Consider the following 23613-nt stretch of genomic DNA (forward strand, 5'->3'; position numbering starts at 1 on the left):
CCTCTGTGGCCGTCGCAGGTCTGGTTTCCAGATCTTCTTCGGCTTGCCCAAGGGCCCCCCATTCCTCTCGCACTCGTGCGAGGGGAACTAGTGCAGCCCCGAACAGGCATTCCACACGAAGAGCCCAGTCTTCTGAAGCTTCACGTGTGGAAGTTGTTCGGGACTCGCTGAAGCGCTCTGGGGCATCGTCTTTGACTCTGGACTTGGTGGCTCGCTCGCATAGAGCGTCCACCTCTTCAGTTTATGCTTCCCACTGGAAGGCATGGACTGCCTGGTGTTCAGCTAGAGGGGTGAGTTCGGTGGCTCCGCGCTCTATTCAGGTCGCTAACCACCTCTCTTTCATGTCTTCACAGGGCGCCTCAGTCTCCTCGTTGAGGGTCCGGCGCTCCGCTATCTCGGCGACTCTTCAGCAGATTGGTCGTTCTGTTCGAGTCGGGGGCGTTATAGCTGCAGTCATTAAAGGGGCTGCTCTTAAGGAAGCTAAAGCTCGTTTGCCCGCTCCCAAGTGGGACTTGTTTTTAATCCTGGAATTCCTTCGTTCTGCGGATTTTGAGCCTTTAAGCGAGGCCAGTCTGTTCAATGTCACTCGCAAAGCGCTGTTTCTCCTTTTGTTGGCTACGGCCCGACGGGGTAGCGAGGTCCACGCCCTGTCGGGTCAGCCTGGAGATATCTCCTTTGAGCCGGACGGTTCCGCATCTTTGCGTTTCCGGCCTGATTTCCTGGCCAAGAATCAGTCTCCGGGGCAGGCCTCTCCGCTGGTTAGAGTTAAGGCTCTGACCAGCGCGTTGGCCCCGGGTGACCCCGATTCGGTCAATTGCCCTGTGAGGGCACTTCGTCTGTACTTAGCCCGGACTCAGCCGATTCGGTCTAGTTCTCAGAAGTTGTTGTTTATCTCTCTCCTTACTAGGCGCGAGAAAGATTTGTCGAAGGTAACGTTGGCCCGGTGGGTGTCCTCGCTCATCAAGCAGGCTTATGAGTGGAGGCGCACAAAGAGGGGGGGGGTTATGCCCTCCTTGCCACTTGACTCGGCCCGAGCCCATGAGACGAGGGCGTGGGCATCCTCTCTGGCAGTTCTGCGCTCCAGACGTCTAGAGGAGGTGCTGACAACTGCGTATTGGCGTTCCGAAGATGTTTTCATAAACTTTTATCTTCGGGACGTCACAGCTCTTCGACAGGATGGCTCCAGAGGCCTTCCAGCGCTCATAGCAGCAGGCCAGTTCCTGTCCAGAACTTGATGGTGAGTTTTGATTCATTTCTAGCCCACCGCCTTGTTGATGTTATCTGCTAATGTGATTCGGAGTAAGAATATGATATTAAATGGAAAATTTCCTAAATAAATTATCATTTAATTAATATACTTACCCGAATCACATACTGTATTCCCTCCCACCTGCCCCGCTTATGGTTTTAAGATTTTTTAAAGCCGTATGATAATAGGCACGTGTTCCTAGAGGAAGTGACGTGGCATACACCCGTATGGGAGGTAACTCCCGGTGTACTGGCCCATTACCAAAGCTACTTTCACTTTCGTTTTGGTGATGGGGTTGCTTCCCTTTAAATTCTTTAGCCGGGTAAGCGTTTTTCAGTGATAAGCATCTCAGGTGACTCAATGCTAATGTGATTCGGGTAAGTATATTAATTAAATGATAATTTATTTAGGAAATTTTCCAATCACATGTATCTGTTTCATAAGTGTCTGTCTGTCTGTCTGTCTGTCTGTCTGTCTGTCTGTCGGTCGGTCGGTCGGTCGGTCGGTCGGTCGGTCGGTCGGTCGGTCGGTCGGTCGGCCGGTCGGTCGGTCGGTCGGTCGGTCGGTCGGTCGGTCGGTCTGTCTGTCTGTCTGTCTGTCTGTCTGTCTGTCTGTCTGTCTGTCTGTCTGTCTGTCTGTCTGTCTGTCTGTCTGTCTGTCTGTCTGTCTGTCTGTCTGTCTGTCTGTCTGTCTGTCTGTCTGTCTGTCTGTCTGTCTGTCTGTCTGTCTGTCTGTCTGTCTGTCTGTCTGTCTGTCTGTCTGTCTGTCTGTCTGTCTGTCTGTCTGTCTGTCTGTCTGTCTGTCTGTCTGTCTGTCTGTCTGTCTGTCTGTCTGTCTGTCTGTCTGTCTGTCTGTCTGTCTGTCTGTCTGTCTGTCTGTCTGTCTGTCTGTCTGTCTGTCTGTCTGTCTGTCTGTCTGTCTGTCTGTCTGTCTGTCTGTCTGTCTGTCTGTCTGTCTGTCTGTCTGTCTGTCTGTCTGTCTGTCTGTCTGTCTGTCTGTCTGTCTGTCTGTCTGTCTGTCTGTCTGTCTGTCTGTCTGTCTGTCTGTCTGTCTGTCTGTCTGTCTGTCTGTCTGTCTGTCTGTCTGTCTGTCTGTCTGTCTGTCTGTCTGTCTGTCTGTCTGTCTGTCTGTCTGTCTGTCTGTCTGTCTGTCTGTCTGTCTGTCTGTCTGTCTGTCTGTCTGTCTGTCTGTCTGTCTGTCTGTCTGTCTGTCTGTCTGTCTGTCTGTCTGTCTGTCTGTCTGTCTGTCTGTCTGTCTGTCTGTCTGTCTGTCTGTCTGTCTGTCTGTCTGTCTGTCTGTCTGTCTGTCTGTCTGTCTGTCTGTCTGTCTGTCTGTCTGTCTGTCTGTCTGTCTGTCTGTCTGTCTGTCTGTCTGTCTGTCTGTCTGTCTGTCTGTCTGTCTGTCTGTCTGTCTGTCTGTCTGTCTGTCCACTTCAAAGACCTGTGGGTCGACGTAGTCATACATTAAAACGTTTTGTTTTGTCAATAATAACCGTTCCAATTACCTACCATTCCTGTTTTTTTATTTGAGGGTTAACTAACCTGCCTTTGTTCACAGTCAGTGCACTTTCCTCATGCGGACGGTTCAAAGCAAACCAGTTTCCTGGTGGTTTGTTTGTTATGTATGCAGTCGAAACAATGACCTAGGAGTATACATGCCACTTGTAATAGATGAATGCAGATGATAGTAATAGCTGCGTGAAACAACAGATATGACGGAGTGGGGGAGATAACTCTCTCTCTCTCTCTCTCTCTCTCTCTCTCTCTCTCTCTCTCTCTCTCTCTCTCTCTCTCTCTCTCTCTCTCTCTCTCTCTCTGTATGTATGTCTTTGTCTGTGTCTCCCTCTGAGTCTCTCCGCTTCTGTCTTTCTATGTCTGTCTCTGTCTATGTGTGTGTGTGTCTCTCTCTCTCTCTCTCGCTCTTTCTCTCTCTCTCTCTCTCATCCGACTCCTGGCACACAGGTCAAAGCAGAGGTTAACTTGAGTGCACGTGTACCTAGCAGGAGGGGGGTGATTCGGGTCAGAAGTGGGGTAAAGCACTTTGGTCTTCAGTCTTTGGGTTATAGCTTTCAGTGGAGAAGATGCCAACATGAAATTGCACTATGCTCTAGATACTATTTATTGTCCTTGTCTATCGGACACGAAGAAGGGAAGCTACAATCGCCCCATAGTCCAATCAAATTCTCCGAAAAAAGGCCTCAACCTTAAACTATTAAAATCAAATTTGATCTCAGCTGTTCTGTACTAAGTGAATGTGTGTGCATAACATATCCAAAATCCGCTAAAATCTGCCGGGCGGAACAGTGTTTTTTTCGGGGGTCAAAGCGTGCAACCTTTTAGAAAAGTGGAATAAAGACTGAGCATTCTCTGGGAGCCAGTTGGAAAGTCGGAACCCAAAAGAAATAATTGCACTACATACTAGACATCCCTTTGACTATTATTCACCATTATCAAATCATAAATAACAATTCCGGAATCAACAGGTCGTATTATTTGCATAAATGGTGCCTTTTTTCAAGTAATTTTCGGCAAGACGCTTGTACACAAATTGGTGTACCTTCCAAGAATAACATAGTAGCCGAATTTATTAAAGTGAATACGTGGCCCAGTCATTCATGATAAATATGGAACACTGCGCAGCTTAAAACGTGACATTGTGTGTGCATACGATCCTTACCTATCGCCCTACCCCCATAAATTGCCAAACGACGCTATCCCTCAGTTCCACCCACTATTTTGACTGAACAACAGGCAACTTGTTAAAAAAAAAAAAGCTTCAACGCATCATTATATGTCACGACCATGTATCAGTAAAAGACAAGACCAACATTATGTAGATATTAAACATTAATATTCTAACTTGTCTTTTCAAGTCCTTTCATCTGTCCCTAAGAATGAACCTTCACCGGGCGTCATGGGTCGTGTACGTCCCAGAGCCCCACAAAATCGACTTTATCTCTGAAGCTATTTCCATTTTCTGACAGTTACGGGACCCAGTCTTACCCTGTTACGTGCCCCAGGCATTAAAACTTTTCTCTAACCTCCATTTTCATGTATTTTTAAACACGAAAATACCCAGCATGCTTCCTTCGAAAGCGGCGTATGGCTGCCTAAATGGCGGGGTAAAAACGGTCATACACGTAAAAGTCGTGGGAGTTTCAGCCCATGAACGAACGAACAAACAAACATTACGGGTTCTCACACTAAATTCACAGACTGGGAAAAGATCACACGTACGGACAGATTTTAAAGTGGTCCCATCAATTCTTCAAAAGCATGTTAAAACTTTTATTGTTTTACCTGCAGTTCATCTCACGTAATATAGAGTGGCTTTCAAGTTTATATAACGCCGAGAGACCTTGCGTTCATTTTCTGTTTCGTAAATGTAAAGCGGTGCGGTGAACCTGCATTCAATAGGTCAGTTGCATTGCTTTCATTCGTCTCAATTAACTTTGACACGTGAGTTTTGTCTACTACACACAACAGCGCACGATCATGAGACACTCGCACGTACACACACAGACACACACAGACTGACACACACACACGCATGCATGTACACACAGACACACACACAGAGGCACAGATCCACACACACACAGACGCATGAATGTACACACAGACACACACACAAACACAAACAGACTGACATACATACACATATATACACAGACTGACATGCACACACACACACACACACATCTATACACAGATGCACACACACATGCACACATACACACACACACACACACACACACACTCACACTCACACACACACACACACACTCACACACACACACACACACACACACACACACACACACACACACATTTGAACGTTTGCTGCCAGTACACCGTCAAACAGGCAAGCCCTCAAAAGCACACACATTACCTCGGGAGTAAACTCCGACCCAGCGGTATTGCGCACCCCCCAATTTCAATCTTTATTCAGCACGATTAATTATTCGCCGTTTAGCCTGACAACTCAGCAAGGTAGTATTGCAGTCCCACATTACCCGATCATACCTAACCACAAGACCTGCGGTAAAAGGGCCTGTGCCTGATACTATTTTATGTTTATGACTAGATATCACATTGCATGTTTAAGTGGGTGGGGGGTTTACATCTTTGCAAATTTTATCTGCTTGGTGAGGTGTGTGTGTGTGTGTGTGTGTGTGTGTGTGTGTGTGTGTGTGTGTGTGTGTGTGTGTGTGTGTGTGTGTGTTTCTCTTTACTTTTTACATTTAGTCAAGTTTTGACTTAATGTTGTAACGTTTACCGGGAATCAAGATGAGGGTGTGGTGTGTGTGTGTGTGTGTGTGTGTGTGTGTAGAGCGATTCAGAGAGAAGTACTGAACCGATTTTCATGAAACTTCACATGAGAGTTCCTGGGTATAATATCCCCACACGTTTTTTTTAATTTTTTTTTTATAAATGTCTTTGATGACGTCATATCCGGCTTATTGTGAAAGTTGAGGCGGCTTTGTCACGCCCTCATTCAACGAAGGCCGGACTTTGGTATTGCATTTCAGCTTGGAGGCCTACAAATTAATTAACGAGTTTGCTCATTAAAGTTGACATGAAAATTAAATTTTTGCAAACCGATTCAAAATTGATTGCATCGTATTCTTCATTGAATTCTGAATCTGACAATATATACATATTTATTTACGAGGATTTATATCGCGCACGTATCTCACCACACAAGGCGACTCAAGGCGCATGTTACCTATTAATGTCATGTCATGTTTGTTCTAAAAAATGTGATCACAATTAACGATCAAAGGTTATCTAGGTACTACGATTAAAACATTTCATTCCGTGAGTTTGACAGCTTGACTAAATGCAGTAATTTCGCCTTACGCGACTTGTTAGCATTAACCTCGTGTTAGAAATTCAGTGATCTGACTCGTGGTTTGGCGGTTACGTTGATGCTGGTCAAACAGAATGAGTGTAGTGAAATACTCTTTCATTTTTACGACTGTAGCACATAGAGCGTGTTACTCAATTTCAATAAGAAGCGACCAGTAAGTTTTGGAAAGTTACCACATTTGTGGGGGGGGGGGGGGGAGGGGGGGGATTTTTCGTTCAATATGTGTGTTTCAAATAGTTTTATCGTTCACCAACATGGGATAGAGGGTGCCACTCGTGATTTAGAAAAAGCCATAATTATACGAGTACTCGACTGTGATAATGCATGTTTCAGCTACTAGGTACTACCCTGGCCAAGTTTCCTCTCAAGACATCAAAGAGACCGCCCCATAGGTTAAACTCAGTCACTGACCCCGGTGCAGGAAGTGTTTCCTCTCTTAGATCTATGACAGGGGAAACACCTCTCATAGCAAAAACTGGGTCATTGACCCCTTGGAAGAAGGTCAGTGTCTAAACAAGGCAACCCAGCTATCACAATGGACCTGCTTTGATCTCGCCGCACACACAGAGCACACATATTTCCACTCTGTATTCTTCCTTTGATGTGCGGCTTATTTTCATTCTTCGACCGTTTGTTACCGGTATACTTTTTTAATTTTGGTGCGCCCTATCGCCCCCCTGTGCCCAATGGGTGACTGGATTACAATTTTGTTTAAAAAAGAAGGGGGTGCGCCTTATGCGCTGTAGCGCCTTGTAACCCGGAAAGTACTACGGTATCTAAGTACCCAGTACTATCTAATCTCTCTCTCTCTCTCTCTCTCTCTCTCTCTCTCTCACGCCCTCTCTCTCTTACACCCTCCCCCCCCCCCCCTCTCTCTCTCTCGCCTTCCCTTCCATCTTTCTCTCTGTCTCGCCCCCCCCCCCTGCCTCTTTACACCCCCCTTCTTCTCTCTCTCCAAGAACCACCAGCTTAAAAACTAACCTAGACAATTGTTGTGTTTCAGAGTACGGCGCAGGGCGGCGTGTTATGGCCACAGCAGGATGAGGAAATGGATGCAAGCCGTGCTGGGCGTCATCCTGGTCGCTCTGTCCCTGCAGTGTGTCGTCTACTTCAGGGGCACCCCACTCCTCGGGGCAGTGGCCGTGAGGCGTCCACCCCCTGTGGTGGCTAGCGCTGCCCCACTGACCAGAGCTGCGTTTCCCGTCACCAGAGATGACTCTACAGTGACAAGAGATCATGTGCCAGTGACCAGATTTCATGCGGCAGTGGACATTGACCATGAACCAGTGAACAGACATCTTGTGCCGAAAAATGATGATCGTATGCCAGTCAACAGAAATCGTGTGCCAGTGAATAAAGATAATGCACCGGAGAACGGTGAACATTTGACAGTAAACAGAAATCTTGTGTCAGAGCACAGTAATCGCTCCACAGACACAGGGGTGACTCTTGGGACAAGAAGACCATCTCTGAGGACGTCGAACTCTAGCAGCAATGGTACGAAGACCGTCCAGGCGGACCCCCACCGCCACCACCCCTTCCCCTTCACCCTCAACCAGCCCGCAGCCTGCAGGCCGGATACGGAGCTGGTCTTCGTCGTCATCACCGCCGTCAGCAACTTCGACGACCGCCAGTCCGTCCGCGACACCTGGGGATCCTACGCCAACGACGTGCACCACAACACGTCGCTCGTGTTCCTGCTGGGTTCCACCCACTCCCCTCTCCTGCAGGCCCGCCTGACCAACGAGAGCCAGGTTCACGGCGACATCGTCCAAGAGGGGTTTGTCGACTCCTACCGCAACCTCAGCCTAAAATCTGTAGCGCTGCTCAAGTGGGTGAGCCTGTACTGCAACAGATCACGCTTCGTCATGAAGGCGGACGATGACATGTACATCAATGTGCCCAACCTGCTCTCAGCGTTAAGGAAGGAGGCGGAGGCACGCCCTATGTTTGTTATGGGACACGTCTTCGTCGGCGCCGTGCCTCAGCAGAACAGGAACTCCAAGTGGTACACGCCTCTCGAACAGTTCAACGAGAAGGTGTACCCGAGGTACACTTCGGGCACGGCCTATGCCATGACGACTGCGGCGGCGCTGAAGTTGTATCGAGCGGCAGCCGCAGTGCCTGTGTTTTGGTTGGAGGATATTTACGTCACGGGGCTGTGCGCGCGCAAGGCCGATGTTCCCATCCTGCATCACGGTGGATTTAACTACCAGCGTCAAACTAACATCTGTGTCCTTCGGAAAGCTATTACGTCGCATAAGATTACTGCTAATGAAAAAAGAACGTTTTATAAACAGGTTCATGACCCTCAAATAAAGTGTAAATGAAACTGGATGTCCACCGAAAATTATTCTAGAGACTTGCTAATACAGGTTCCTTGAACCAACGTGATACTCAGGGGCGGAGCACCCCCCCCCCCCTCCAGCACAAAACAAAATCAATGGAAATTGTGAATTTGGAAAGCTGATTCTATGACCATTTCTAAGTTCAAATGGTACCAGATGGCACCATTTTGCTTCTTTGGGCCAAAAAATTTTCCGGGGGGGCATGCCCCCGGACCCCCCGAGCAAATTCGGGCGCTTCGCGCCCATCACATTCACTTTCGATTCAAAGTGCACCCCCCCCCTTACAAAGCAACTGATCCGCCCCTAATACTGGATGTCTGCAGTTCTGTGATGCACAATCAAAAAGTGTAACGGGTTTACTCGGATTCATTGGCGTAAAACTCGGTTAAGGACTCAAACATACAGCGCAAGCGACATTGGGTGTAGTCGAGCAGTTCCATTTTGAAATGTTAATCAGCGTCTCAGAGTCAGTCAACTCATGTTCCTCTGAGTAAAACATGGTTAATGGCCCTAGAGTCATGAATACTGAGTCCGTGTAGTTTCATAATACACTGACCATCCAGCTTCGGCTCCTCGGAGTCAAACCGCGTCCATGAAGCAATCCTGCTCACCCTGTCAGATCTGGCCAGGCTTTTACATAGGACAGGCTTTTACATGGAATAATACCACCCCTCCACTTGGACACATACACTCAGCACAAAAAGTTTAGGATATTTTTTCAGTGGTATACCCCAGATGTTAAACAGCAGTTTTGGGGTCAGAAATTAACGTGTATTTTAAGATCTGTCTTTCTTCTGCTCAAAAATGTCTTTCAGGAATCTGAGCAATATTTGGGCATGACGTCACATGTTCGTGACCATGCCTACCCTCAAAAATGGCGGTTTTGACGGCATTATTCACCATCAACAGTTAAAACGGCGACTTAAACTGAACGATATTTTGCATTTTTTACACCAAAATGTTTATTTGGTGTCTTACCTAACAAGTCATACAAAGTTCGTTCAAATCCGTCGCGCAGTCAGGCTAATCTAGCGTGTAAAGGAAAGCGACCACTATCCTGAAAAAAAGCAAAAAATCCAGGGTTTTTGTGGTGCTTTTGCTGGGTAGCTGCAGTTGATATGCAATACATATAAAACTACAAATAGCAGCCTCTCCAAATTACACAGAATGACTACTTGTGTTGCGTCAGTAAAAGCAATGAGTTACCTACGTAGCCCTTGACGTAGGTGTTTACCGCGTGTAAACGCATTACTGGCAAAGAGCATGTTGCAAATTCAGCTTCGCGTGTACTTAAGAGAATTAACAAACGAAATTTCCAACACCATGTCAACAGCCAGTGCGTGTGCATATAATCAGTTCCGAACTCTCTCTGTCAAAAACTGCACACACAACGAAGAGAATATAAGTTCAACAAAGCCTTTTTTTTTTTTTTTTAAACATGCATTAGTGTTGTTGTTAGCATTGTTTGATGAAGTGCTGTCATGTATTCAGTGTTGTATGCGTTGTGTACGGAGATTGCGACGGAGAAACTTTAGAACTGTGCATGCGCAACCCTGCTGACCTTTCGTCCAGGCAATTGTTCCGCGTGCCCTTAACAGGGCCGGACTAGGGAGTGGAGGGGGGGGTTGCAGGCCGGGGTTGCGCCCCCCCCCCCCCCCCCCCCCTGGCTGAAGCATGTACCTCCCAAACGTGTGTGTTTTTTTGTGGGGGGGAGGGAGGTGTGTGTGGGGGGGGGGGTTGCATCTGGATCATCATGAGATCCGAGGAGAGTCCTTACAATCTCAATTCTTCTTCATTGCCGATACAGCTTGCTGTCGAATTTACCTTTTTCGTTCAAGGAGAGGCTTCCTTTCCCTCCAGAAACATAAAAAAAACCGTTCAGCTTCAACAAAGGGGCTTCGCCCCCTGGACCCCCATCTGTAACCCCCCCCCCCCCCCCCCCCCTAGTACTTACCTAGTCCGGCCCTGACTTAACATTTGTATCCTCTGTCCTTTTAAAAGGCACTCTCCTTTTCGTGAAAACTCATGTTCGACTCACCCTCGACTCACCCTCTCAGGTCTGGTCAGGTTTTTTTTTTTAATGAGATAGGACCGTCCCTGCGCTGGGGCACATTCCCAAAATCAGCATCCTGTGTGCTCTCTGAGCACTGCTGGAACATGTTGAGGAAATATTGTTTTTGATACAACTAGCGGCTGTTCGAGAAATGTATTCATCCAACAACCAAAAAAGTCCAACTCACCACAGCAAGCAATCAGTGTGTTGAATTTTGGTATGTGACCCAAGTTGATGGATGGTCTAATCCCATGCAAAAGCCTGGCCACATCTGAGATGGTGAGCCCAACTGTTTTCACGAGAAGGAGTGCATGTGCCTTCAACTCTTGACGCCATTGACTTTCTCTGAAGCATTTCCTTCGACCAGAATTCTTTGCGGTACAGGTTGTGAACTGTTTTTATTTAACAGCATTATCAGTTTACTTGCGACACTTTTCGTGTCTATACCAGAATGGCCTTGTTTGCGATGAAACGGGGGGAGGCGGAGAAGAAGAAAGAACAGCCGTGACGAATTATGTGATACAACTCTTCTTCCACTTTCTGACCAATAATTGAGGTTGTTGTTATTCCTCACATTCCAATGCAGGGCCATGCTTTGCTTAAAGTCATGAAAACATTATTCAAACTATGACATTAATATTCAGATGAAAATGTGCGTGCCATCTTTTCTTTGTATTTGTAATCATGAGAGAGAGCTTGCCTTGCTCTGCTCTGAGAATGTCTGTGTCATATTTAAACGAGAGCATGAGCAAGCAGTGATTTTTTCGAAGATGTATTGTTGGAATCTGTTGTTTGTTTGTTTGTTCGTTTGTTTGTACAGAACTTGGAAATGGAAAGTTGAAGCATAATTTCTCTTCAACGAACTTCTTCAATTTGAGCATATTTTGAGCTTCAAACGTCATAAAACAAACTTTTTTTCATGAGAAAATGAAGGAATAGACACAAATTAATTTTAAGTGTCTCGTTTCAAAAACAAGGAAAGGGGTATTTAACGGTTTCCTGATTTTGAAGCCCCTTTTTCAATCAAACACAAATACACTATATATTTTCGGATACAGAAGGCAATAGGAAATACAATATCACTTGTGTGATTGAAATTCCGATGTTTACAAAAGTGACAAAAGTGGCATATTTTGAATGCAATGTTCATGAACGAATGTTTAGGGTATCATGGGATAGGCTTAAAATGCAATCCAGGTCAAAGATTGTGTAATAAAAATGCCAAACCAATTGAGAAAACAATGTGACATGGCAGTGCCGCCTCAACATTTGACAACAGCCAAATATATATCCGTCGAACTGTCCTTTCAAAAATTGAAGAATAACGGTACAAGAATATCCCCTCAAGAATATCCATGAAATATTTCTTATTTCCCCCCTCTGCTTCTTTCTCTCTTTGTAGGGCTAGTTATTTTTCGGTAACTTACCCAACAACCAAAATCACTTACCCAACAACGGGCCTGAATCCTCGATAGCTCACAGGTTGATGAGTTAGACTTTGAGGGAACTACTTTAGCGATTGAAAAGTTCCGAACGCTCCAATGTACGAAATATACATCTCTAGGACTGGGTGGCCGAGTGGTAACGCACTTGCGCTCGGAAGCGAGAGGTTGCGAGTTCGACCCTGGGTCAGGGCGTTAGCAATTTTCTCCCCCCTTTCCTAACCTAGGTGGAGGGTTCAAGTGCTAGTCTTTCGGATGAGACGAAAAACCGAGGTCCCTTCGTGTACACTACATTGGGGTGTGCACGTTAAAGATCCCACGATTGACAAAAGGGTCTTTCCTGGCAAAATTGTATGGGCATAGATAAAAAAAAAAAAAATGTCCACCAAAATACCCGTGTGACTTGGAATAATAGGCCGTGAAAAGTAGGATATGCTCCGAAATGGCTGCGATCTGCTGGTCGATGTGAATGCGTGATGTATTGTGTACAAAATTCCATCTCACACGGCATAAATAGATCCCTGCGCCTTGAGTCCGAGTCTGGAGATACGCGCGCGATATAAGACTTCATAGACCAAACAATACAAACATACTGCATTTAAACTGGCAACTACAGGCTTGAACACATTAATCTCCATATAAAATCTGTGAGTTTGGTTGTTTTCTAAATCCAAATCTAACGATCAGTGCAGAGAAACTCGCTTTAGATCTCTTATGAGTGCACGCAAACTCCCAAGGCAAGTAACTCTCGTACGACAAGAGTAGTTCCCCTTCCAAATTTTCTGAACTGAGTTGCTTGGACAAGAGACTGCAATCCGACGGTTAGTTTTCGACAATATTTCATTTTATAAACATATCACACGCAACCAAATGCACACATCGCATCAATTTAAAGAACATACAGCGGTTTCATACACTATTTTGCCCCAGAAAACGGAACTTCATACAGTTTTTAACGTTGGAACACGGGTGCAAAAGTTCGTCTGCTTGTCCCATTCGAAGAAAGAACATTTCCTAAGCGATACCAAAACATGACCAGAACACACACTATCTGCATTTACCGGCACAGCAGAATAACAACATAACTGTGTACTTGATTTTAGTCCAAAACAGGGAAACTGACAAGAAGTGTTAACAGATATTGATTTCCCCTGAACTATACAACCGCGCATTATTCAATCGCCAGCGCAGGTAGACTGGTTGAGTGATTTGGATTCGATCAAACTTTCGCACAAAAACTCCTCTTTTCTTTGAATATCTGAATAAAGGAGGAATAAAGAGGTTACACTCTACATAAATATCCATTGAGCAGTTTTTGATATGCTTTACACACACACTGGCACTAACACACACACCTCGGGAGACAAATCTCGCCCTCCGCCCTCGTTAAATCATTCATTCAAGTATTGACTGAATGTAACCAAAAACAAACGGTTGTACCCAGAAATCCTGACTGTTAGGGGAAGGGCTCCTAATATGGACCGGCTCCTAATATGGACCACCTCCAGTTCTGACAAACTAACGGCACTAGAGCGCTCAAAACAATTTCATTCGCTGTATTCATCCTCTCGGGATAACTTGCTTGCACATGTCAAAACAGTTGCAAAAACACAAACCTCAAAACCGTTAGGCTTTTTCTCTTTTTACATTTAGTCAAGTTTTGATTTTCACTTTTGGCAGCGTTCACTCTAAATTTGCCGCCTAAAACGGACTCCTTTCTGTCCACAGCCAAAGCTTTTATTACACAAAACTTGCTATATATGACAGCTAAGACCGTATGTGTTACATTTTAGCAGTGTTGACCCCGAGTTTTTACTGCAAACAAAAAATAATAGCAAAATATCAAAGTATGTGTGAGTCCCCTAATATGGACCACCTTCAACAAATCGAAGAAAATAAAAGCTAAAGGCTATTTTCATTTATTCAGTAAGAAGCTTGCTGAAAATAACCTGTAATTAAACTAGCCCTCGAGATTTAAAAAAAATAAAATAGTCTTCTTTTCGTGGAAGTTGATAATTTCACTTATTTTCACTATGTTTTTGATAATCTTCTTTAGTTTCCTGGTGTGCTTCAAATAATGCTCTCATCAACCCAAAACAGATAAATCTAAAGCATATTCTAAGTAGTCTGACCTGCACACTAAGTTGTATCATGTTATTTTGAAGTATAGGGGGCTTTTTACAGTGATTCGTGAAGGCCTCTCCACTGGTCCATATTAGGCGCCCAGGCTCCTAATATGGACCATTTGTGATTTTTTTCTGTATTCAATTTTTGCTGAATGTCTATCAAAGCTATTTTACTCTAATTAGGCCAAACGGTTAACCTTAGAGAGAAGGACTACCAAACACAAAATAAAACTTTTTCGCAAGAAAACAAGCTAGTTATCAGCATGAAACAAAAAGCGGTCCTTCCCCTACCTATACAATTTCATGGCACAAAAGAACAATCACCACCAATCATGTCATTTTCATGTTCTAGTTATTGTAGCATACCAATATCGGGTGTTATCGTATATTTCAAATCAAGAGGATGTATCTGATCTCATATTAGACAAATTCCAAAAATAATTGTGGGTTTGTAGAGGTTGTAAAGTGAAGAACGAATGCCCTTGCTTTTTACTCGGACAAATATTGGAGGGGCCAATCACTAGCGAGGAGTATGTCGGAAACAAGTGGATGATGATGATGATGATGATGGAACTTTAAATTGCAAGGATCGAGGTTTAAGGCTACGCCTTTAATTACAACCTGTCATTACATCTAGATAATACAACATTTTAATAAATGAAAAACAGAAACGCAAGCAATTGAACAAGCAAGCAAACAAACCAACACTCAAACAAAAAAACACACGAACAAACAGACAGTCAAATGACGAACAGCATCAACATTGAAAGGAAAACAAGAGGTGTTCACTCTTCCACAACCCATACAAATCCAACGGAGTTATTTCCCATAATTGTCTATTGCAGTGTTCATTTGCATTGATTGTCATTAAACACGACATAGCCCCGCTTCGTTCATGTATGATTCTTAATGCAAAATAAGCAATATTGTTTAGAAATATGCTCTGAATCCTATTGAACCTTATGTGTGTGTGTGTGTGTGTGTGTGTGTGTACGTATCTGCGAGTGTTATATTGATCTGTTTTTAGTTGTCGAAGAAGAGTAGAGCTTGGAGAGAGAGAGAAGGGGGGGGGGGGGGGGGGGGGGGTAGGGGAGACCGGGGCTAGTCCGCCTACTTTTATGCTTTTGGTAGCATAACTGGCGAGTTTGATGAACTAGAAGACTGATTTTTTATTTTATACTGTTCAAAAAAAGAAACGCATAGCTTGTAATATTTGGTTAATTTAGTTATATGGCTACAAGGATATCCACCAAACTGCAGAAAATGTTTATCTGGTCGTCGACCTTTCGTCCATTGCCACAAGTGAGCTCTGCACGTGACGCATGCGTTATCAGTGGCTACAATGTCAAAATTGCTCATTTGGCATGACCACTCGTCATGCTTCAGTGTAATCTCGTGAAACTCGGGGAATATTGAGCTCTTACCATGTCTTCCAAAACCCATAAAAGCGGATTGTTCGCCACAAAGAAATCAGACGACTATTCAGCGACGAAAGATGGCCCGATTGAGCAGAGAAGACCGCCAAATTGCATTGGGTCGTTTACAAGCAGGCCAAAGTCAAAGTGCAATCGCCAGGCACTTCCACGTGTCCCAGAGCACCATCAGTAGACTGTGGGTCAGGTTTCAAGCCACTGGCTCCGTTGCTGACTTGCCACGAGCGGGAAGACCAAGGGCGACAACTGCTGCTCACGACCGCTTCATACGGCTCCACCACCTCCGGAATCGTTTCCTGTCGGCCTCATCTTCTGTCCAGGCTCTCCCCGGGCCACACCGATTATCGGACCAGACCGTGCGGAACCGCCTGCATGAAGCTGGTTTGAGAGCTCGCAGACCTCACAGAGGAGCTGTCCTCACCCGCCGCCATCGCCAGAACCGAGTGCAGTGGGGCAACCAGCACCTTCGCTGGACCGTCCGGAATCACTGGAGACACGTGTGGTTCAGCGACGAGTCCTACTTCCTGCTCCAGCGACATGATGGTCGGAGGAGGGTCTACCGGAGAGTAAACGAACGTTACGCGCCCAACTGTGTGGATGAGGCACCCGTTCATGGTGGTGGAGGCGTCATGGTGTGGGGGGCGATCAATACCGCTGGAAGGAGCACCCTGGTGCACGTCCAAGGGCGCATAACTGCCCAGCGATACGTGGAGGAAATTCTGCGCCCACACGCCCTTCCTCTTCTGGCTGACCAGGATGCCATATTCCAGCAGGACAACGCTCGCCCGCACACAGCACGACTCACCACCCAGTTCCTCACCGACCACCATGTCCAGGTGCTTCCCTGGCCATCCATGTCGCCAGACATGAACCCGATAGAACACCTCTGGGATGAATTGGACAGACGTGTGCGCAGGCGAGAAGAAGCGCCGGCAAATCACCGCAATCTATTGCAGGCACTTCAGGAGGAGTGGGACACCATCCCACAGCAAGATATCCGGCATCTGATCCAGTCCATGCCCAGAAGGTGCCGGGCAGTTGTTGCTGCTCAAGGCAGTCACACCCCCTACTGACTTGACAGCCTCGGCACCCAATCGTATTGATTGACTGATTGATTTGAAGATGCAAATGAACTGTGTGTGCATTCAACTGTGTCCATACCAAATTTCAAACAAATAATCTAAATATTGGATTTTCTGTTAATTTTTTCGAAAAATAAAACAAATTTGGCAAGTAGCAACTATGCGTTTCTTTTTTTGAACAGTATACATCAAGACAAATGTGTAGCTGGGACACAAGTAATGGGTTAGTGCATTTGTAAACAGGAATCGCTTGACAAGTGGCCCCCTTCATCCCCCCCTTCCTCGTCCTGATATGGCTCTGCGTAGTCGGCTGGACGTTAAGCAACAAATAAACAAACAAACAAACAAATGTGTAGCTGATATCACTGTGCAGACAGTTTAAATGTGCGCATGAACATTTGTTGTACATACTGCTTTAAGTAGACCTACCCTAACGTAGGCGAACTTGCCCCAAGTCGGGGTAAGTCCGCCTACAGAGTGGGGCAAGTCCGCCGCTCTCATCCCATAGTAGGTACAAGACTAGTAGTGGGCAAGCTTTAGTGGGAAAGCTTTTTTAATTCCCTTCAATATTTAAGTTCAAAAATGCCAATGACAAAATACGAAAGAATGTAACACAAAATTACGTTAGGGGAGACCGGGGCTAGTCCGCCTACTTGTATGCTACTTTTATGCTTTTGGTAGCATAACTGGCGAGTTTGATGAACTAGAAGACTGATTTTTTTTATTTTACATCAAGACAAATGTGCAGCTGATATCAATGTGCAGACAGTTTTTATGTGCGCATGGACATTTGTTGTACATACTGCTCACGGCGAACATGCCCCATGACAAATAGGCGGACTTGCCCCTGCACGGGCAGGCAACTCTAGTGCCAGATAACGAGCACAACATGGGAAGGAAGAAGCAAAACTTTCGTCAGAACTCGACCTTAATAACGCACTTTCACTCGACACCAAGACTACGTGTTTGTTCTCAGAGGTAATGCATCAAAACCTAGGTCAACTCCTATGCATTCATGTTACAAAAATGAAGTCCCGCAGTGGGGCACTGCGGTTATGAAATTAAAGGCCCCTCCTGTTTTTGGAACCGCAGGAGCTTTCTAGTTTGCTGTTAGGTAGATTTTTGGTTCCTCTTTCTGTCATGCTCTCTTTTTCTTCATGAATTCTTTTCTTTTTTCTGCCTTCTTGCTCATTCACCTGTATTTTTTCCAAAAATCTCTTCTCTTGCCGCTTGTCTCGCGATTCATGTATTGTTTAATCTGTTAGTGTTCTGATGTAAGTCCAGCAGTAGATAGGTTAAGCCTATTTTAACATACTGGAAACTGGTAATCTTCCAGTAGGTATTAATTTAGTTTTACTAAAGCCTGCTGGGACACAAGTAATGGGTTAGTGCATTTGTAAACAGGAATCGCTTGACAAGTGGCCCCCTTCATCCCCCCCTTCCTCGTCCTGATATGGCTCTGCGTAGTCGGCTGGACGTTAAGCAACAAATAAACAAACAAACAAACAAACAAAAATGAAGAAAAACACTTTTTGTGATCTGTACTCACGATATATGGGCGCGCAACCTCTGAACTTCTGCAGGATATGGCGGGAAGAGAAGGGACACCACTCCCACATGGTGTGAATGACTAAAAGGTGGCAAATGTAAGAATAAACAGACAAAGACGGATGTGCCCCGGGGGCGGACTAGCCCCGGTCTCCCCTATTTAAAAAACCCTCTTTTCTTGTTTTTACAGCTGGATCATTTTACGTGTTTGGGTCAATCCTCACCTAGATGTGTGTGTGTGTGTGTGTGTGTGTGCGTGAGCGCGTCTGTCTGTCTATTTGTCTGTCTGTATATGTTACAGTAAATTCTTAAAACCAGAAAATTTACAACATCTCTGAATAATTTCAGTAAATTTGTTAATTTCCTGTTTCACTCGTTTTTGTGTGTACATTTCCTAAAAATTCCAGGAAATGTGTAATATTCCTGCTTTCCTGAAGGGCAAGCAAATTTGTAAATTTACTAAAAACAGATTTCAAGGAAAACGAGTGCTTTTTTGATTGAATGAAATGTACTTACTTAGTTTGGCAGCATTAAAGCATTACTCCGCCTCACAGGAGTTTACAGAACGTTGACATCTTTATCTAAAACAGCAACCTTATGTAACACAATATTAGACAAATTCCAAAAATAATTGTGGGTTTGTAGAGGTTGTAAAGTGAAGAACGAATGCCCTTGCTTTTTACTCGGACAAATATTGGAGGGGCCAATCACTAGCGAGGGGTATGTCGGAAACAAGTCTTTTTAGACTGCTCCATCAGGTCAAGCCCCATCAGGATCCCTTCCAGTTTGCATACAAGCAGAACAGATGCACAGATGACGCCACACTCACACTCTTACACAACGCATACTCACACTTAGAAAAACCTGGCCCTTTTGTACGCATTCTTTTCATAGACTTCTCTTCTGCCTTCAACACTATCCAACCCTGCCTCATGGCCCAGAAACTTATCCGCTACAGCGTGACTCCAAGGCTTATCCTGTGGATTATCAACTTTCTCGTTAACAGAACCCAGTCAGTCCGCTTTCAGACAGCTCTCTCTTCCCTTAGGTCCACCTCCATAGGCTCTCCACAGGGTACAGTTATCTCCCCTGTGTTGTTCACACTCTACACTAACGACTGCAGTGACACTGACTCCACCCTTCTTATCAAATATTCAGATGATACAGCGCTAGAAGATCTCTCCAATAGTGACGCAACTTACTTTGCAGAAGTAGAACGTTTCAACGCCTGGTGTAAAGACAACTTTTTAGACGTACCTAAATGTGACAAAGACCAAAGAACTTCTGATAGATTTTAGAAGAAACCCTGCCCCTGTCCCTGACCTGATGATTGATGGTGTGACTGTTGAGCGTGTGACTGAATATAAGTATCTTGGCACAGTTATCGATGATAAGCTGTCCTTCAATGCAAACACCACCCTCATACACAAAAAATGTCAGTCACGCATCTACTGCCTTCAGAAACTTAGGAAGTTGAATGTGAACCCTTCTATCCTCCAAACTTTCTACCGCTCTTTCATTGAGTCTGTCATCACTTTCGGTTATGTGGCCTGGTATGGAGGTCTGAGTGTGAAGAACAGGAATGTCTTAGTGCGAATGGTGAATGTCAGTAGCAAGGTGATTGGCAGGCAGCAAGCAAGTGTGGAGTCCCTGTATGAAAAGCGTGTGGTGAGAAAGAGTAGGCGGATAGCTTCAGATAGGTCCCATGTCCTTGCCCACCTCTATGAACTCCTTCCCTCTGGCCGTAGACTTCGCACGCACAAAGCTAGGACACTCCGGCTGCAAAACAGCTTCATCCCCAAATCCATCACCCTTAGCAACACGTAAACACATCCACATACCCGACCCAGCCCCTCTTCTGCCAGTGCAATCAGTAGTAATGTACATGTATGTATTGGTTTTATGTACAACCGTATATTTTCTGATATATATGCTATGATATTTTGCAATGATGTTTAGCCATAGTTCGTTATACGCGCAGGTGTGCGAGAATGTAAGCGCAGTGCTTTAAAGATGTCCATGTGTGAACGACGGTGTAAGTGGGCGTAGTCGAATGTCCATGTGGGAGTGGATCATATAAGAATGCCCATGTGTGAATGTGTAAGTGGAGCGTATAAGAATGTGTAAGTGGAGCGTGGTGGAATGTCCATGTGTGAATGGGTAAGTTGAGCGTATAAGAATGTCCATGTGTGCGATGTGTAAATGAGACATGGATGTGTTCATGTCTGAATGCGTAAGAACAATGCAAGGAATGTCCAGAGAGGTATGTGGAAGGTGTTTCTATAACCTGCCCTGTTATATAGTGCTATATGTTTTATGTAAAATCAATGTCTTGTTTGTACTATTGTTATGTACCACGCCTGAATTTCTCTATGAGATAATAAAGTATTCTTATTCTTATTCTTATTCAATCGCAATAGCATTTCACAATATTAAAGGCACAGTAAGCCTCCCGTAAACCAGCACAGATACTGTCAGGCTTCGGTTGGCCTAGTGGTAAGGCGTTCGACCCGTGATCGGGAGGTCGTGGGTTCGAACCCCGGCCGGGTCATACCGTGCCTAAGACTTTAAAATTGGCAATCTAGTGGCTGCTCCGCCTGGCGTCTGGCATTATGGGGTTAGTGCTTGGACTGGTTGGTCCAGTGTCAGAATAATGTGACATGGGTGAGACATGAAGCCTGTGCTGCGACTTCTGTCTTGTGTGTGGCGCACGTTATATGTCAAAGCAGCACCGCCCTGATATGGCCCTTCGTGGTCGGCTGGGCGTTAAGTTAAACTGTCAGGCTTTTACACACAGTACAAACACCCTTTCATTTAAACACCGCTTGAGAACATCCTAGGTGCCCTTCGTAAATGTTCAAAGCATTTATTTTTGCGTTGTTTATCTTTCCCCTGAGCCATCGTGAACCCGTGTGATCCAGTTTCCTTTTTATCACAATGTAGTCGTCAGTTTGTGATTTCAATGCGACTTGCTGTCAGCTTATCTGCAATAGCACGTTATTATGTACATGTACCTCTGGATTTAAATGCAACAAACGGCTGCGATTCACACGAACTCTAGCGATGGCTTTTGACTGTTCAGAGGAACTGGCGATAGGCATAACTGTCGTCTGCTACAAGAACCACGACCTTGCGTGACCCTGCTTCCGAGTTTTTCTTTTTTTTAACTTTCAAAACTTCGAAGTGTGCTGATCTTGTCTTGATGAAAAAAGAATTCTTTTATGATTTAAGAATGTTTGTGTAACAAGCTGTCAATTTATTATTTAGATTTTAAAAGTTAGGTCTAGCGCCAAAACGCACCGTCCGATTGTCTGATCAAACAATCCGCAAAATGAATTCTTTGAAAATTGCTCGCTCTTTACGTAGGGCATCTAGGATGTTCTCAAGCGGTGAGTGTTTAAACTAAAGGGTGTTTGTACTGTGTGTGGGCGGAGGCGACCACGGTGCAAGGGAAGCTCTATGGCAGTCTGGACGACCTACAGCGCACGGCAACATTTGCGCGGAGAACCGGCGTTTCCATCTGAGTGATCGACAAGAAGAAGAAGAAGAAGTACTGTGTGTAAAAGCCTGGCAGTGCATGTATCTGTGATGGTTTACGGGAGGCGTACTGTGCCTTTAAATGACAGATTACTTGAATAATTCGCGTAAACCGCACACTCCAGTTCGCCTGGATTATTCTACCGCCGAGCTTTCGTGACATACATGACAGGGCTCCCCACGGACGCCCCATCTTGAGGGTCCCGTGACCCCCACTTTGAATGATTGGAGGGTCCACTTCAGCAGAGACTTGAGGGTCCCGTGACCCCCACTGTGAATGATTGGAGGGTCCACTTCAGCAGAGACTTGAGGGTCCCGTGACCCCCACTTTGAATGATTAGAGGGTCCACTTCAGCAGAGACTTGAGGGTCCCGTGACCCCCACTTTGAACGATTAGAGGGTCCACTTTAGCAGAGACTTAGAAGGTCCCAAGAGTTCTGTCGTGGGAATGCAATCTAAGAGTGTTCTCAATGTCTCAAAGCTACACTACCACACACACACTGTGTAGTCCAAAGCAACATCCGGTGAAGGTTAAGCTCAACTCAACTCAACTCTCAACTCAAATTTTATTGGCTTCAATTTCCACATAGAAGAATTTGTCTTGCGCTTGGGATTAAGACATAGGAGGGTCCACTTCAGCAGAGACTTGAGGGTCCCGTGACCCCCACTTTGAATGATTGGAGGGTCCACTTCAGCAGAGACTTGAGGGTCCCGTGACCCCCACTTTGAATGATTAGAGGGTCCACTTCAGCAGAGCCAACTTGAGGGTCGTGGAGAAAGAAACAACCAAACTAAGAAGCAACTAAGTAAAGAAGTGGCTTGTCCATACGACAGTGCTCTGAGGGACACCACCTGGCCAGAGGAGACAGCGCTACAAAAGAAGCTATACGGCCCCAGAGAGGACTTGGAGAGGACAGCACGTTTCGCCCTGCAGTCCGGACTGACGATCTAACAGCGAACGACAAGAAGAAAGAAGTAAAGAAGCAACTAAGTAACTAAGTAAAGAAGCAACTAAGTAAAGAAGCAACGAACATACAATTAAACAACTTGACCAAACTGATAAAGAGGCCACTAAAGAGACAACCAGCCGAAGTATCAAACCAATCAAAGAATCAAGCAGCGGGTAGCAAGCAAAAAGAACTAACTAACAAAAAAACAAACCAACATACAGACAAAAAAACAAGCAGAAAAAAAACGAACGTAATGAACAAACAAAAAAAAACAAAAAAAACGAGCAAGCACACTAGCAAGCAAACAACAATCACGACAGTTTAACACAAAAGCAACATGGTCCATAAATAGAGAATACTACATGGCTTGCTGTGTCGTACCAGCCGATTTACACGAGTTGGTTTTTTTAAAATATTGAACTGCGAGCGAAAGCGAGCTGTTCACTATTTGAAAAAGCAACGAGTGTAAATCTGGTACGATACAGCAAGCCATGTAGTATTCTGTTTATCCTACATACTGTACTTACGTGTATTTTACTGAAAATGTCCTGCAGTCGAGGCAGCTAAATTGAAGACGCTTGTTTTGGAACCTCGATCTCTTCTAAAGCCTCGTGCATTCTATTACGTTAAAGTAAAGAAACGTCACTCTGAAAGTGTGGCGTGACGTGTTAGTTCTAAAAATTCATCGAGCCGCCGGTTAGCGAGCGCAATTTTTTTTTTCTATAATGACGTGTGTCTCGGTGACTTTGGCATCATAAGCAGTGGAAAACCAGGTCCCTGCCAGACTTGCTTGACATGACCTCATTTACATGATATAATACACACGAGTGATTTGAACGATTATTATTAATATAGTCTCACGAGTGCCTCTCGGCTCACGCATGTAGGATCATTCAATGTAAACCACTGGGTTTGTTCAGTATGTGCGTGTGAGCTTGTGTGTTTTACACTTCTGTCCTGTGTAAATCGGCTG

General features: G+C 45.1%; 1 protein-coding gene across 1 annotated transcript in view; it reads left to right on the forward strand.

Annotated features, from left to right (window-relative positions):
• LOC138947698 (beta-1,3-galactosyltransferase 1-like) overlaps window positions 1-10088 on the forward strand; it is a 73611-nt gene extending 63523 nt beyond the window's left edge. Inside the window, exon 2 of the mRNA XM_070319228.1 lies at window positions 7125-10088. Within this exon, the coding sequence (XP_070175329.1) occupies window positions 7162-8451 (1290 nt within the window). The 5' untranslated portion in view covers window positions 7125-7161 and the 3' untranslated portion in view covers window positions 8452-10088. The remainder of the gene's footprint in view (window positions 1-7124) is intronic.
• The last annotated feature ends 13525 nt before the right edge of the window (window positions 10089-23613 follow it).

The sequence above is a fragment of the Littorina saxatilis genome, linkage group LG14 (assembly GCF_037325665.1).
Source record: "Littorina saxatilis isolate snail1 linkage group LG14, US_GU_Lsax_2.0, whole genome shotgun sequence".
In the NCBI taxonomy this organism is placed as follows: Eukaryota; Metazoa; Mollusca; class Gastropoda; order Littorinimorpha; family Littorinidae; genus Littorina; species Littorina saxatilis.